The 15,591-nt window shown below is 39.1% G+C and overlaps 1 protein-coding gene across 2 annotated transcripts in view; it reads left to right on the top strand.

Moving 5' to 3' along the window:
• LOC126480826 (lysophospholipase-like protein 1) overlaps positions 1–15,591 on the top strand; it is a 64,756-nt gene that overhangs the window by 20,191 nt on the left and 28,974 nt on the right. For both annotated transcript variants that reach the window (XM_050104165.1, XM_050104166.1), the window contains exon 2: positions 4,960–5,084. In XM_050104165.1, the coding sequence (XP_049960122.1) occupies positions 4,960–5,084 (125 nt within the window). The remainder of the gene's footprint in view (positions 1–4,959; positions 5,085–15,591) is intronic.

Below are 15,591 nucleotides of genomic sequence, written 5' to 3'. Positions count from 1 at the left end.
TCAATTTCAACATCAGTTTGTGATGAAGGCAGTTAAACCTCTACATGGATGATGGCACTGGCTTTGTTTCAATACTGAGAGGAAGAATTTGGTTGTTTGTAGCAACCCATGTCACCTGCCTTCCTGCTCATAATGATAATCTCTGTCACCCCAGTGCATGATGCCGTATTCTTTTTCATTTTACTTTTTTCAATCACCACAGAAAATGTCAGCTTCATCTCACCTCTTCCTCTTTAGATTTTACTTTCCTAAAGTTAAACTTGTAAAATTCCCTGGTCAAATTTATAGAATATTTGTCTCATTCGTTCTCATCTTGAAGATACCTTCCTGGATATCTGAATGGGGAATGAGTTTTCCCCTGAGCATTTTTATTTATTTATTTTTTTTACAGTGGAAGTAGTCATTACATTACATATCCAATAGACAAAATTTACTGCAACAGTTACACTTTTTGGTGCAGAGCTTCGCAATTTTTATGCCTTTCTTTATCATCTACATCACGTCTCATTATAGCCATTTCATATTCCAGACTGTCTTTTGTTGTTGAAACTGAAACATTTGCATGTATAATGTTCCATAGTTTTATTAGAGTCTTATCAGTGATATAGTTTAATATTTTCCATTTTTCAGAAGTTAGATAGTTGTTTATCAGTAATAATTACATGTATTCGAACACTTTGATAGTACTTGACACAATTCAGTTACACATCTCAAGAGACAATGTTCTTATTGTAAGGTTGTTGAGCATAAAATTGATAACAGTTTACAATTTCTCAATTTGAACGTTAAAAAGCAGGGCAGTAAGTATGTATTTAATTTTATAGGAAACCAAAAATGGCTGATGCTTTAATTCTGAATGAGTAATGCCATTAAAGGGTTTATTAAAAGGCTGCTTTTTGGAGCTTAGTACATAGGGTGGACAATGAAAACTCAGTAAGCAGAATAGAGAGACAGAATTAAACATTATCAAGGCTTTATCAGTTAACAGATGTCAAGGAACAAACTGAAGAAAAAATGAAGGAGATCACTATGCCATGTTATAGAACATGCTCACTAAAGAGAGCCTGATGGCATCAAAGTAGCATTCCACATAAAAAAGTTTAATGACATGTGGCCTGTAACATGATATTGGTAACAATATGAGCAAATTTGAAAGGTTGGGAGTATACAAAATACAGTGCACATCCTGTGATGCAAACTATATTGGACAACTTTTTTTTAGATTCAAAGAAGACAAAGATGATTTGAGACTGAGGAACTATGACAAGCCAGCAGTAGCTGATCATGTGTATGAAACAAGCCACCCCTTAAACGCTATAGAAGATGACCCGAAAATTTTGCACGTGGAAAGAAAGGTTGAAAACTTGACTTGTTGGAAGAATTAGAAACAGTGATTCACAAGAAGAAATTCAACAATGTTAGAAATTCAACAATGTTCTTAATGTGCAATTGAATGGCAACAGAATGAAATTCCTAACAGATTTTTGAATTTATGTCAATACAGATGAATGGTTATAAATATTTAGTTTCCATGGAAATAATGGCTAGAGGTTGGCCTGATAGATACCCAGTACATTGTACTCAATGGTGCGTGTTTGTCAGATTCAAGGGTATTGTTGGAAGTGCTCCAGGGAAGTATGATGGGGCCACTATTGTTCTCTGTATATATAAAGTAACTGATAGACAGAGTGAGCAGAAATCTGTGGCTGTGGACTGGTGATATTGTTGTGTATGGGAAGGTGTCATCATTGAGTGACTGTTGGAGGATACAAGATGACTTAGAGAAAATTTCCAATTGTTGAGATGAATGGCAGCGAGTTCTAAATGTAGAAAAACGTAAGATAATGCAGATGAATAGGAAAAACAATCCTGTAATGTTTAAATGCAGCCTTAGTAGTGTGCTGTTGATTAAAATATCTAGACAAAACATTGCAAAGTGATAGAGCATGGAGTGAGCATGTAAGGATTGTAGTGGGAAAGGTGAGTGGGCAACTTTGATTTATTGGGAGAGTTTTAGGCAAGAGTGGTTCATCTGTAGAGGAGACCGCACGTAGAACACTAGTACAATCCATTATAGAGTACTGCTGAAGTGTTTGGCATCCCTACCAGGTCGGATTGAAGGAAGACATCGAAGCAATTCAAAGGCAGACTATCAGATTTGTTACTGCTAGTTTTGATCAGCACACAAGTATTACAGAGAAGATTCGGAAACTCAAATGAGTAGGTGATGTTCTTTTGAAGGAAAGCTACAGAGAAAGTTTAGAGAACTGGCATTTGAAGCTGACTGTAGAATTATTCTGCTGTTGCCAATGTATGTTTCGTACAAGGACCATGAAGATAAGGAAAAAAATTAGGGCTCGTATGGAGGCATATAGACAATCATTTTTTTCTTGCCCTATTTGTGAGCGGAAAGGGAAGGTAAATGACTAGTAGTGGTACAATGTACCCACTGCCACACACCTTATAATTTCTTGTGGAGTATGAATGTAGGTGTAGAAAAAACTTCTTTGAAAATATGAGCATAAGCTGTGCGTACTCATGGTACCTCAGGCGTAGCAGCTCAGACAGCCACAGAAGTGTCAAGTAGACACGCATGGTAGCCACAAATGAAGATGTGGCCTGCTATGGGGTTGCATGTGAAGTGGACAATTTTATGTAAGATGAGGACCTGTTTTCTGTTATGTTTTTCATTTTATTTTATTTAATGAATGCTACAAACTGAATGTTAACAACCTGGTGGTGCGAGCATCATCTCTTGAAATGCATAGTTGAATTGTCTAAAGTAACCTGAAAGTGGTTGAATGCAAATAAATAAAGTACTAGGCCCATAATTATTGTTGCTTTGTGGAATATTTCCTAGGTCTGTGAAGTGCTTATCTGGATGGATAAGTAGAGAATGTTGAATATGTGCAAACAGTGGGTATTATCCTTGGTTCCTCTGAAAATGCTTTCTGCACCATCCAATGTATTGTAAATTAAAAAAAAAAAACACACAACACTGATGGCCTTCCTCTGTCTTTTGATGAGAAACTAATGCTAACCCTACTAATGCATGACCTGATTCCATCCAGTACATCTCTCCTATTGTCCTGACTTCACAGAATGTTTCCTACATAACTTGTTTGATTAGCACTGATGGATAACTGATGAAATATTCAGTTTGTCATGGAGACAGGTATGTTCACTCTCCAACACAACAGCCATCTTTAATCCATTTGCTCATGGGTGTATTTTACAATGTTCTGTTGTCATATGGTCTGGAAATAATTTTGATTCAGCAGCAGCTGGTATTTAAGTTGCATTTGCACATTGTGTATGCTTGTTTCATCATAGATTTTCCTGGATCCAAATTCAAGCAATTTTGCAACTCAGATGTTTCAGTTGTTTTGTTTATGAGCTCTGCAGTTCTGTGTTGCATTTTCCATTCAGGGAAAATCAGGATTTTTGAAATTACCCCACCAAGAGAGTAACCATCATCGGTATTGAAGCAGAATATGCATTTGTTATATTTTTCATAAGAGTATGTTGCTCCAAGAGACCTACGAACACAGACAGAAGTTTTGACAAATCTAGAAATCTGAGTGAAAAGTAGAGTTGCCTTTAATCGTGCGGTTTGTTTGAAGGAAGGAAGGAAGATTAGTGTTCAACTTCCTTTCAATATTCAGGTCAATAGAGACAAGAACAAGCTCAGATGGATGAGGAAATCAGCCCTGCCTTTTCAACTAATCATTGTGGAATTCATCTTATTAGGAAAAGGACAGATTGCTACTCACCATAAGATGACATGTTGAGTTACAGACAGGCATTATGAAAAGACTGTTGCACATTTAGCTTTTGGCTAAAGCCTTCTTCAGGAAAGCAAACACACATGCATTCGCACATGCAAGCACGTCTCCCGCACACATGACTGCCATCTGTGGCAGTTCACATAGGAAAGCTGCTTGATATGGCAGTCATGTGCGCACGAGATGTGCCTGCTTGTGTGAATGTGTGTGTGTTTTCTTTTCTGAAAAGGCCTTGACTGGAAAGTGAATATGTAACAGTCTTTTCATTTTGCCTGTGTGCAACTCAACATGCCGTCTTTATGGCGAGTAGCAATCTATACTTCTTGTAATGTTGTTGATATTCCAACCTGGAGTTTCCATTGTTTTATTTTGGAATTTATCCTAAGTGACTTGTGGAATTCATAGAGTCTGTATAGCCAAAAGGGGATTTAAAACTCTGTACACCAAGTTTATTTGAACATCCCAGTGCTTTACTAGGTGTGGTGCTGTTAGGGGTGGTATGTCCTTGTCTGTTTCTAATCTGATATTTGGCTCATCCAGCAATTTATAGGGGAGCCTATAGTTAAACAAGCTAAACTACACCTTTAGTTTTTTGTCATCTTCAAAATCTTGTTAGGTATGAAAATAAACCTAACTAGGGGAAAAAGTTGTAGAACCAACAAGGGATCAAATACTGAAATTTTAGATGTGTAGTATGATACTTACCAGTGCAGCAACCAAGTGAAACCTGAAATCTGATGGGAAATTAATTACCAGTGTGAATGAAAAACTAGAAAAATAGACTCCATATAATATGCAATAGGCTCCATTAGACACATAGAGAGAAATTTGAAACCTAGAAATGTCTAGCTGAAATGTTCCATATATTTATGAAGTAATTTATGTGACTTGATATTTTTAGTAAGCCACAATATATGCACACATGGTAAAAATTCTCTTGTTGTAACATCTTTGTTCTTAGTGTCGCCCACACGGAATGGTATTGGAATAATGAGATACGCAATGTAGACATAGAGATAAAAGTTAGATAGATAGAGAGAGATCTGCTATTCAATGAGTGGTCTTCTTTGCTCTTAAATTATTTACATTCTGGCAGAACTTTCCTAACCATTTTAGTAAACTACTTGTTATTTTCACAATTTCATAACTGAAGTTACTGTTTTCTTGACATCAGGTGATACCGGCAAAGGTGTTAAAGAATGGGTCAACTTCTTGTTGGGAAACGACTGGAATTTTCCTCATTTGAAAGTTCTTTTTCCCACGGCACCTGTAAGAAAATATACACCTTTAGGAGGAGCAGTAAGTTGAGTATTATAAACTTTACTGACTTTTTTGATAATTTTGCAAAGTGTAAAGTAGTCACAGATTCCAATTATTAACTTTAACTGAGGCACTGAGCTGTTTTTCAGTGACATTAACTAGCCAATAAACTGTGCTACATGGAAAACAATAAAGCATACTTCTGTAATATGACATTTAATCAATAATCATTTCTCACTTTGTCTTCATAATGAAGTCTAGATTCTGCTTTGTTTTGGGTACTTGTTCTGACATCGAGACATTATCTTTAAAACATCCATAGAAGAAAAGGCCTTCCAATGTAACTATAATTGAATAGGCTTAAAGGAGACATAATTTCCAACCAATAGCTGATGAGAGAACCAGTAGAAGATAATGCAAATGATTTCTTTGAAATATTCCAATGCATTCAAGGAAATTACCATTTAGGAGCAAAGTTTCTTTCATCTGCCAATTTACAGGAATGCATTGGAAAAATGAAATTAAAGGAATTAAGCAGAAATGTCACTCATGGTCCCAGAAGGGAGATATGGCAGGGCAGGACAAGAGAAGAATTTAAATAGTGAATATTGTACTGTACAAGCAATGTTGTTTTAGAAACCTGTTATTTCATATGGCTCACTGTAAAGGAGCAGTTTATTTTATTTAGACCTAAGAACACTTTGAAATTAGCCAGTGGCCTTCCCCCGTTGGATACATCAGTTTTTTAACCCAGTCATTACAGTTAAGCAGAGCGGGGCATGGTTAGTATTTGGATAGGTGACCACCTGTGAACGCCAGGCTCTGGGTCAAGCAAGATGCTGAAGTGGCATCCAGTTAAATGACTGTCACCATGCCATTACTGTTTTCACCAGGCAATTAATACCACTACTACTACTACATTGAAATTTAATTTGACCTGTATTTATGTACTTTCTGTCCAAATTGTGGAACAAAATAGCATACTAAATTTAAATTTAACTTAGCTGTCTGTCTGCCTAGACTGTGTTAAATCTGAGCATCAGATGTAAATCAGTGAAAGTGTGTATCCATGCCAGTCAGATTTCATCTCGTAATTGACTTACTGGGAACATCATGACCTCTGGACCATAAGAGAGCTGTCCTCAGCTAATTTTATCATTGGGGAAATCTCATATATTGGTAACATTAGTGTCACAGAGTCCACTTACTTTGAATACTTTCACTCTATTATGAGTTACAGGATTATCTTCTGGGGCAGTTCACCCACAAAGAAAATTTTATTTCTGCAGAAAAAGGCTGTTGAAATTAAATGCAGAGTCATGTGTTCAGAAAACCACCTGTCGCAATCATTTTAAGGAAGCTTGGATTCTTACAACTACTTCCCAATGTAGAAGGTGTTCAGACTTCAAGGACTTGTAGAGGGGAGTGAGCAGATAATATTTTGTATTGGAACCCATGTCCTGAAATGTATTGTTTTCATGCTACAATGATTTGAAAAGATGCTGGTAACACAGCCACTTTTACAAGTAATTGATTAGGTGTGAGCCAACAAATCACTTGTTTTACAATTCCTCTCATTAACATACAAAGAAATTGCTTATGTACTCATTGGTAGGTTCTCTTGAACATGATGCAGTGTGGCCTTGTTCAGTTTGGGTGTGAGGTGTGTCCTCGGTGTACCACAGTTACGCCTCCTGATGGTGAAGGTACCTGCAGTAGCCACCAGAAAGATCGCGGGAGGCACTCATCGGCATGGCGCGTCACGGACAGTAGTTGTCGCAAGTAAAGTCCCGCCCACCAGAGGGCATGCGAGAATTCAGCCGCGCCCTCTGCCGGCGGAACAACAACTCAGGCAGCATGGGCTGTGCCCAGTCAGTTTTACATCGGGCATGCCTAGTGGACAGTTCCCGGTCTACACTATGTGAAGTGCGACGGACAATGTGAATCGTGTTAATACAGTACCATTTCTCAAAGCTGCTGCATAATTGTTGTGGTGTCACCCCCAGACACCACACTTGCTAGGTGGTAGTTTTAAATCGGCCGCGGTCCATTAGTACATGTCGGACCCGCGTGTCGCCACTGTGAGATCGCAGACCGATCGCCACCACAAGGCAGGTCTCGAGATACGGGATAGCACTCGCCCCAGTTGTACGGACGACGTAGCTAGCGACTACACTGACGAAGCCTCGCTCCTTTGCCGAGCAGATAGTTAGAATAGCCTTCAGCTAAGTCAATGGCTACGACCTAGCAAGGCGCCATTAGTAACATTGCATGTATCTAAAGAGTCTCACTTGTATCGCCACAATCTCCAGATGTACCAAAAGGATGGATTAAAGTTAAGTATTCCAGAAGCTACGTACTTTTCTTTATAGCATTCATTACGTATCCTGTTTCAGACCTCACGCCCATCTGCGTGAGCGTAGCGCGTGCCTTTCGGCTTCCTCTCATTGTGTCTAGGCTGTCTTGTCTAGACACAACATTTGTGATGAAAAGTGTATGTGAGGGAGTCGGATGTTGTGGAGAACAACCTTGATAAAGGCAACAAACAGCTGTTCCATTGCTGTGAACTTCGCTATTCGGAAGCATCAAGTCTGTGTACTCTACAAATCTGTACTCAGCCATGTTGCTCTAATGCTCACAGACACATGAATGACACTCAGACCAGGTCAGTGAGGTGGGATAGGTGTCAAATGGCATCAGCCAATCCAATGTAACCACCACTCACCATGAATACCCTGTTGGATATCTACCTAGCTGATATGTTTTCAAATGGCTGTAGCACAGAAATGGTACATTTCCAGACATGGGTTGCTATTCAAAATATTATGTATTCACTCCCACCTGCAAATCCCAGAAGTTTGTAATGGAAATTTCTGAACACCCCGTATTTATTCCATTATGAGCTTCATGGTTGTCAATCCTGTGCACTAAGAAACCAATGAAATGATCCCAATGCAAGAAGGAAGGCTGTAATCTATTGTGAATTAAAGATCTAACCCTGGTACAGAAAGGTGTACAGTACTGCAGTATTAAAAAATATATTTCACTGCCAAATAATATCAAAGTTTTACACAATAACAGCACATCACTTACAAATAAAATAAAGATGTTTTTACTTAATAAAACATTTTAGTCATTAGATGAATTTTTAACACATATGCATAAACTGTTTTATTTGCATATCTTGAGTGTTTGTTTGTTATGTATTGGTGTACAACATTTTCTAATCCTTATACTATGCCTACTTTCATGTTTTTGTTTCATTTTGTTTCTGTTTTGGCTCTAGTCTTATGTTTTTATTTTCTCTGCAACTGTTGTAAATTAACTCTACTTTCCTTGGTAGACCTTGTTACATGTGGGATGTAGTTTATATTTACATATTTTTTGACTCTGTCCACATCCTAGCATCTCACAGGGATAAAAGACTCAATGGAATGTATGTAGAAATAACGAAAAAGGAAAATAAATACTGATGTTCCCAAGTGTGTAAGTTAATTTGGAGAATACCAAAACAAAAAAATACTGGATTACTCACCAAATATTGAGGAACCTACTAGATTTAAATTAATTTAGCAATACTTCTGCTGGTCAGTAAACAACAATAACACTGTATAGCATAAGAACCAAACTCACAGAAACCCCAAAAGTGGAAAGAACCAGAAAATGGCAATTACACAAATTTTGTCTCTGTTCTGTCAGGGCATTTATACACAGCCACTCACCCATCAAAGCATTATACACTGAAGCAGCAAAGAAAGTGATATAGGCATGGGTATTCAAATACAGAGATATATAAACAGACAGAATACGGTGCTGCGGTGGGCAGCACCTGTATAAGACAACAAGTGTCTGGCGCAGTTGTTAGTTACTGCTGCTACAATGCCAGGCTATCAAGATTTAAGTGAAACTGAACGTGGTGTTACAGTCAGTGCAGGAGTGATGGAACACAACATCTCCAAGGTAGCAGTGAAGTGCAGATTTTCCCATACTACGACCATTTCGTGAGTGTACCGTGAATATCAGGAATCTGGTAAAACATCAAATCTCCGACATCGCTGCAGCCGGAAAAAGAACCTGCAAGAACGAGACCAACAATTATTGAAGAGAATTGTTCAACGTGACAGAAGAGCAGCCCTTCCTCATTGCCGCAGATATCAATGCTAGGTCTTCAACAAGTGTCAGTATGGAAACCATTCAACAATACATCATCGATATAGGCTTTCAGAGCAGAAGGCCCATTCTTGTACCCATGATGACTGCGCGATACAAAGCTTTATGCCAGGCCTGGGCCTGTCAATACAGACTTTGGACTGTTGATGACTGGAAACATGTTTTCTGGTCGGACAAGTCTCATTTCAAATTGCATTGAGTGGATGGATGTGTATGGAGACAATCTCATGCATCCATGGACCCTGCATGTCAGCAGGGGGCTGCTCAAGCCGGTGGAGACTCTGTAATGGTTTGGGGCATGTGCAGTTGGAGTGATATGGGACCCCTGATATATCTAGATACGACTCTGACAGATGACATGTACGTAGGCATCCTTTCTCATCACCTGCATCCATTCATGCCCATTGAGCATTTCAACGGACTTGGGCAATTCCAGCAGGACAATGCAACACCCCAAACATCCAGAAGAGCTACATAATGGATCCAGGAACACTCTTCTGTGTTTAAGCACTTCTGCTGGCCACCAAATTCCCAGACATGAACGATTTGAGCATATCTGGGATGCCTTGCAATGTGCTTTCCAGAAGAGATCTCAACCCTCTCATACTCTTATGGGTTTATGGTTAGCCCTGCAGGATTCACAGTGTCACTTCCCTCCAGTACTACTTCAGACAGAGTCCATGCCATGTCGTGTTGCAGCTATTCTGCATGCTCGCGTGCCTACATGATATTAGGCAGATGTACCAGTTTCTTTGTCTTCTCAGTGATAACTAAGCTTGACTTGTTGGTGGAATGATCTGTAGCAATGTTTCACACAAATATATTGAACTCCATTTAACCAAACCAGTATAAATCAGCTTAGGAGCAATGCAGTTGAAAAGAATATAAATTTAGTGCTTTTGAATGGACACTTACTACCATCAGCATTATAAAAAAGATAGAGTTTAATCTTTTGGTTCATTAATAACACATTGTTCTGTCTGTAGAAATGTATACACTTATCTTCAAATTCTGAATTGCAATACCTGTAATTAAAGTTTACTCATAGATTGTGCAGGCACAACATGGTGGACTTCATTTCTTCTGCAGTTTGGTCATGTTCTGAAAATCTGTAGATATTGAACTGTTTCCAACTTTCTGCTAATGACTACAAGTACTCCTTCTGATGACTAGTATTTTTCATCTTATGACACAATTAGTTAATATAAAAGAACTTTGCTTATACAGTTTGAGTGGATACATCCATGTTGACATTATAAGAACGAGATCTGACATTTGAATGAAAATGAATGGTTTGGTAGATAATTCATCATCTTGTGTTCACTGTGATGTCATCCACACTGTCATGGTGTGCTCTTACTCAATGATATACCCCAATTCTCCAAGCTGTGGCTACAAAATTTAGAACAAATGCAGCACCATTCAGGTACTACAACTCGTGGTAAACTGCAATAGCTGCCCTGCCTTGAACGTGCATGGTGTCCATCCATATCAGTTTACATACAAAAACAATGACAAAACCTTCAAACAATATTTAGTTCTAAAGTATTTAGCTGATAAATGATTTCACCTACCTTCATCTACATCTACACTTCACAAGCCATCTTACAGTGTGTGACAGAGGATACTTTGTGTACCAATGTCATTTCCCCTTTTCCCTGTTCAAGTTTCATACGTTTTGCAGGAAGAATGGGTGCTGGTAATGCTCTATGTAGACCCAAATCTCTTTAATTTTATTTTCATGGTCTTTTTGCAAGATATATGTAGGAGGAAGTAATATATTGGTTGACTCTTCAAGGAACATACGCTCTCGGAACTTTACTAGTAGATCATACTATAATGCAGAATCCCTCTCTTGCAGCATCTGCCACTGGAGTTAGCTGAACATCTCTGTGACACTTTCACTTTTACTAAATGATCCTGTAACAAAACATGCTCTTCTTCATTTGGTTTTCTCTGTTTACTCTATCAGCCCTATTTGACATGGATCCCATAGCAATGAGCATTATTCAAGTATTGGTCAAATGAGAGTTTTATAATCTACTTCCTTTGTTGGTGGACTACATTTCCTGAGGTTTCTTCCAAAGAATCTCAATATGGCATTTGGCTTACTCATGATTTCATTCCACTTCAAATCACTCTGTAGAAATACTCTTAGATATTTTATGGAGGTAACTGCCTCCAGTGATTGTTCTGCTGCTGTTTTGTAGCCATACAATAAAGTGCTTTTCTGTCTTATGTATTCACCATACTTGTCAATTGTCACTCCCTGCACCAAGTGTTATTCATCTGCAGGTCTTCCTGCATTTCACTACAATTTTCTAGCATCACAACTTCTCTATGTACAAACAGCATCATCCATGAGAAGCCTCATGGAACTTCCGACATTATCTACTACATCATTTATATATATTGTGAAATGTAAGTGTCCTGCAACATCCGCCAGGGCACACCCAAAATTACTTTTAAGTCTGGAGCCTTCTCTCCATCCGGAATCACTTGGTGTGTTCTGTTTAGTAGAAATTCTTCAATCCAATCACATAGTTGGCCTGAATGTTTTGTACACTTATTTTTTGTTTATTAGGTGGCGGACTGGAACTGTATCAAATGCCTTATGGAAGTCAAAGAACACTGAATCTGCCTGGGCACATGTATTTAGTGCTCTGGGTCTCAGAGGTGAATAGAGGAAGTTGGGGGTTTTACACAGTCAATGTTTATAGAACCCATTTTGATTCCTACAGAGGAGATTTTTGGTCTCCTAAAATGTCATAATACACAGGCATTAAAACGGGGTCCAAAATTCCACAGCATACCGATGTCAGAGATATGGGCATATAGTTCTGTGTGTCTGTTTGACAACCTTTCTTGAAAACGGAAATGAGCTGTACTTTTCTCCAATCATTAAGAATGCTTCATTACTCTAGAAAGCTACAGTACACTGGTGCTAGAACAGTGGCAAGTTCTTTTGCATACTCTATAGAGATGAACTGGTATGCTGTGAAGTCCAGTGATCTTTCATTTACACTGTCTGCCTCCCCAGTGCAGCGGTAGCATTACCACCTACCATGCGAGGCGGCCCATTTTCCATTCCCGGCAGGGGACTGGGTGTTGTGTGTCCTTCATCATCATTTTCATAAACATTGACACACAAGTCGCCGAAATGGTGTCAACTAAAAAAACTTGCAATCTGGCGGCCGAACCCCAAAGGGGATATACTGGCCAATAAATGCCAAACGATCATTTCATTTTTCATTTCATTTCATTTACACTTACGAGGGCTATCCACAAAGTACATTACGTTTTGGAATTAAAAATAAATAAAGTATTGGAAATTTTTTTTATTATATACAGATGAAAGCCACACTTAAATACTACTTTTCTACATAGTTGCCATTTAAATTAAGGCACTTATCGTAGCGATGGACGAGCTTGGAAATTCCTTCATCGTAAAATTCGGCCGCCTGCGTCTTCAACCACGTGGTTACCTCTTCTGTTGGGACAGAAAAAGTGTGATTTTTGTGGATTTCCTGGAAAGAGGCACTACAATAAACTCTCAGAGGTATTGCCAAACTCTGCACAACCTCAGAAGATCAATACAAAACAAGTGCAGGGGAAAGTTGGGCTCAAAGATCTTGCTGATTCACGACAACGCTCGGGCCCACACGACAAATGCCACTCGTGAAGTTCTGGAATCTTTTAAGTGGGAGTTGTTTCCTCATCTGCTGTACAGTCCTGACCTGCACCGAGCGACTTCCACTCATTCCCAGCAATGAAGAAGTGGTTGGCTATGCAGCATTTTGATGACGACGCACAGCTTCAAGAAGAGGTAACCACGTGGTTGAAGGCGCAGGCGGCCGAATTTTACGATGAAGGAATTTCCAAGCTCGTCCATCGCTACGATAAGTGCCTTAATTTAAATGGCAACTATGTAGAAAAGTAGTATTTAAGTGTGGCTTTCATCTGTATATAATAAAAAAAATTTCCAATACTTTATTTATTTTTAGTTCCTAAACATAATGTACTTTGTGGATAGCCCTCGTATTTCGATATCTGTAATTTTATCACTTATGCGATGATTTAAAGGAGGAACTACAGTGTGATCTTCTTTGTGAAACAGTTTTGTAAAAAGTCATTCAGAATTTTGGCCTCTTCTGTGTCATCCACTTTCCATTTACTGATTTAACATAAGATCAAAATGTCTTAGGATTTTGATAGAGTAGATAGAGTTTTACTTACAAATTCATTGAATGCTTCCTGCATAGCCCTCCTTATGCAAATTTTGGCTTAATTTAGTTCTTGTTTGTCTGTGAGGCTTTGGCTGTGTTTGTATTTGCTGTCAAGCAGCCTTTGCTTTCTTAGCAGCTGTCTTGACATGGTTGTCAAACCACTATGGTACTTTGCCATCCCTCACAGTTTTGCTCAGCACATACCTCTATAAAGCATGTTGTACGATTCTCTTGAACTTTTTCCACCGATGCTGAACATTGTCAGTGCTGGAGATGATATTTTCATGTAGAACTGTCACGTAATCTGAAATCTGTCTCTTGTCGCTCTTGCCAAACAGAAAAATCTTTCTACCTTTCCATGTATTCCTATTTACAGCTGTATTCAATGCTGCTGTAATGGCCTTATGATCACTGATTCCGTGTTCTGTGCTAACTGAGTTGAAAAGTTTGTGTCTGTTTGTCACCAGCAGGTCTAAAATGTTATCTTCTTGAGTCAGTTCCCTGACTAATTGCTCGTGGTAATTATGAGATAAGCACGTACAAGAATTTCACTTGATTCTCTATTGCGACCACCTTTCATTGGCTACATAGACAATGGGTAACACATCTGTTTACCGAAGTGATATGTTACACCACATAGCCCTCTCTCTTTGACAAATGATGTTGACACAACTATTTAAATCATTAACTTCTGTATCTTTGAACTCAATAGTTTTAAATTACTCTGTTGGCTTTACAGATTCCATTTTTGTCTTAAAATTTTGCGTTCCTTATTTATATATTTATTTATTTATTTCAAATGGATATCACGTGAATGTATGTTCATTTTATGACTTGGGTATCACTACATCTCATGCAATTCTGTAAAAACAGGTTGAAGTATACAAACAAGAGAATGATTTATGCAGTGGAACTATTGAATGAGGATAGAATGGTACTCCTGATGGATAAGAAAGAAAGGGAAAATGAGAATGGAAAGGTTGGAACCAAGGAACATAATAAATAAATAAATAAATAAATGTCGTGTGACTAGGGCCTCCCGTTGGGTAGACCGTTCACTGGGTGCAGGTCTTTTGATTTGATGCCACTTCGGCGACTTGCGCATCGATGGAGATGAAATGATGATGATGATGAGGACAACAGAGCACCCAGTCCCTGAGTGGAGAATATCTCCGACCCAGCTGGGAATCGAACCCAGGCCATTAGGATTGACATTCTGGCGCACTGACCATTCAGCTACTGAGGGCGGACAGGAACATAATGAAGACAGACCAGTCCTACACCCCCCACCCCCTCCCCAAGGCTCTATCTACTTGGGGCACTTCACTGGTGTGCCAGAGGATGAAGATCTTTGCCATTCTTATCCTCATGGGCCCCGAAAATTGGTTCTAGCACCCTATGGAGAGTTTAGCAACAAAATAGCAACTTCTGTCATATTCACTGACTGAACTGCAAAAGGAAACTCTGATTAGTCATCTGCATCTCTTACTTGGTCTTAAATTATTTTAAGCAAGAAGGGAGGCAAATAGCTCAGCTACTTGTACTAAGTTAAGACAGCCTCACCTAACAAATGTACATAAACCGAACCATAGAGCATAAACAAACAATGGAAAATTCAGGATGTAATGTAACAATATTATGAAAAGGATAGTTCTACTCACCATGTAGCGGAGATGCTGAGTCGCAGATAGGCACAACAAAAAGACTGTCAGTAAATGAATTTTCGGCCAATAAGGCCTTTGTCAGAAATAGACAAGATACGCATACACACTCACACAAACGCAACTCACAGGGCAGGACCATGATCTCTGGCAGCTGAGGCCACACTATGAGCAGCATGATGGGAGAGACAGTCAGGTGGCGAGGAGGAGGAGGCTGGGGTGGGGATGGGAAAAGATAGCAGGTTAGCGGTGGGAGATGGTAAAGTGTCTCAACCTTCATTAGTCATTGCCCTTACCCATCTAGCCCCTACCTGGTTTCCATTACAACACTACACAGCCTGCCTCCAAATCAAGCAGACAATCAACCAACTTCTCTTGTTTTCCACTACCCCCCCCCCCCCTCTCTCTTCCCCTGTCCACTGTCTAACCTCCCGACTGTACCTAGCTGCCCCATACTCACTTCACCTTGCCGCTTCATGCTTCCACTAG

The sequence above is a fragment of the Schistocerca serialis genome, chromosome 5, assembly GCF_023864345.2.
Source record: "Schistocerca serialis cubense isolate TAMUIC-IGC-003099 chromosome 5, iqSchSeri2.2, whole genome shotgun sequence".
Taxonomy (NCBI): Eukaryota; Metazoa; Arthropoda; class Insecta; order Orthoptera; family Acrididae; genus Schistocerca; species Schistocerca serialis.
Note: the sequence above shows the minus strand (reverse complement) of the source record. Positions and strands in the feature narration are given on the sequence as shown.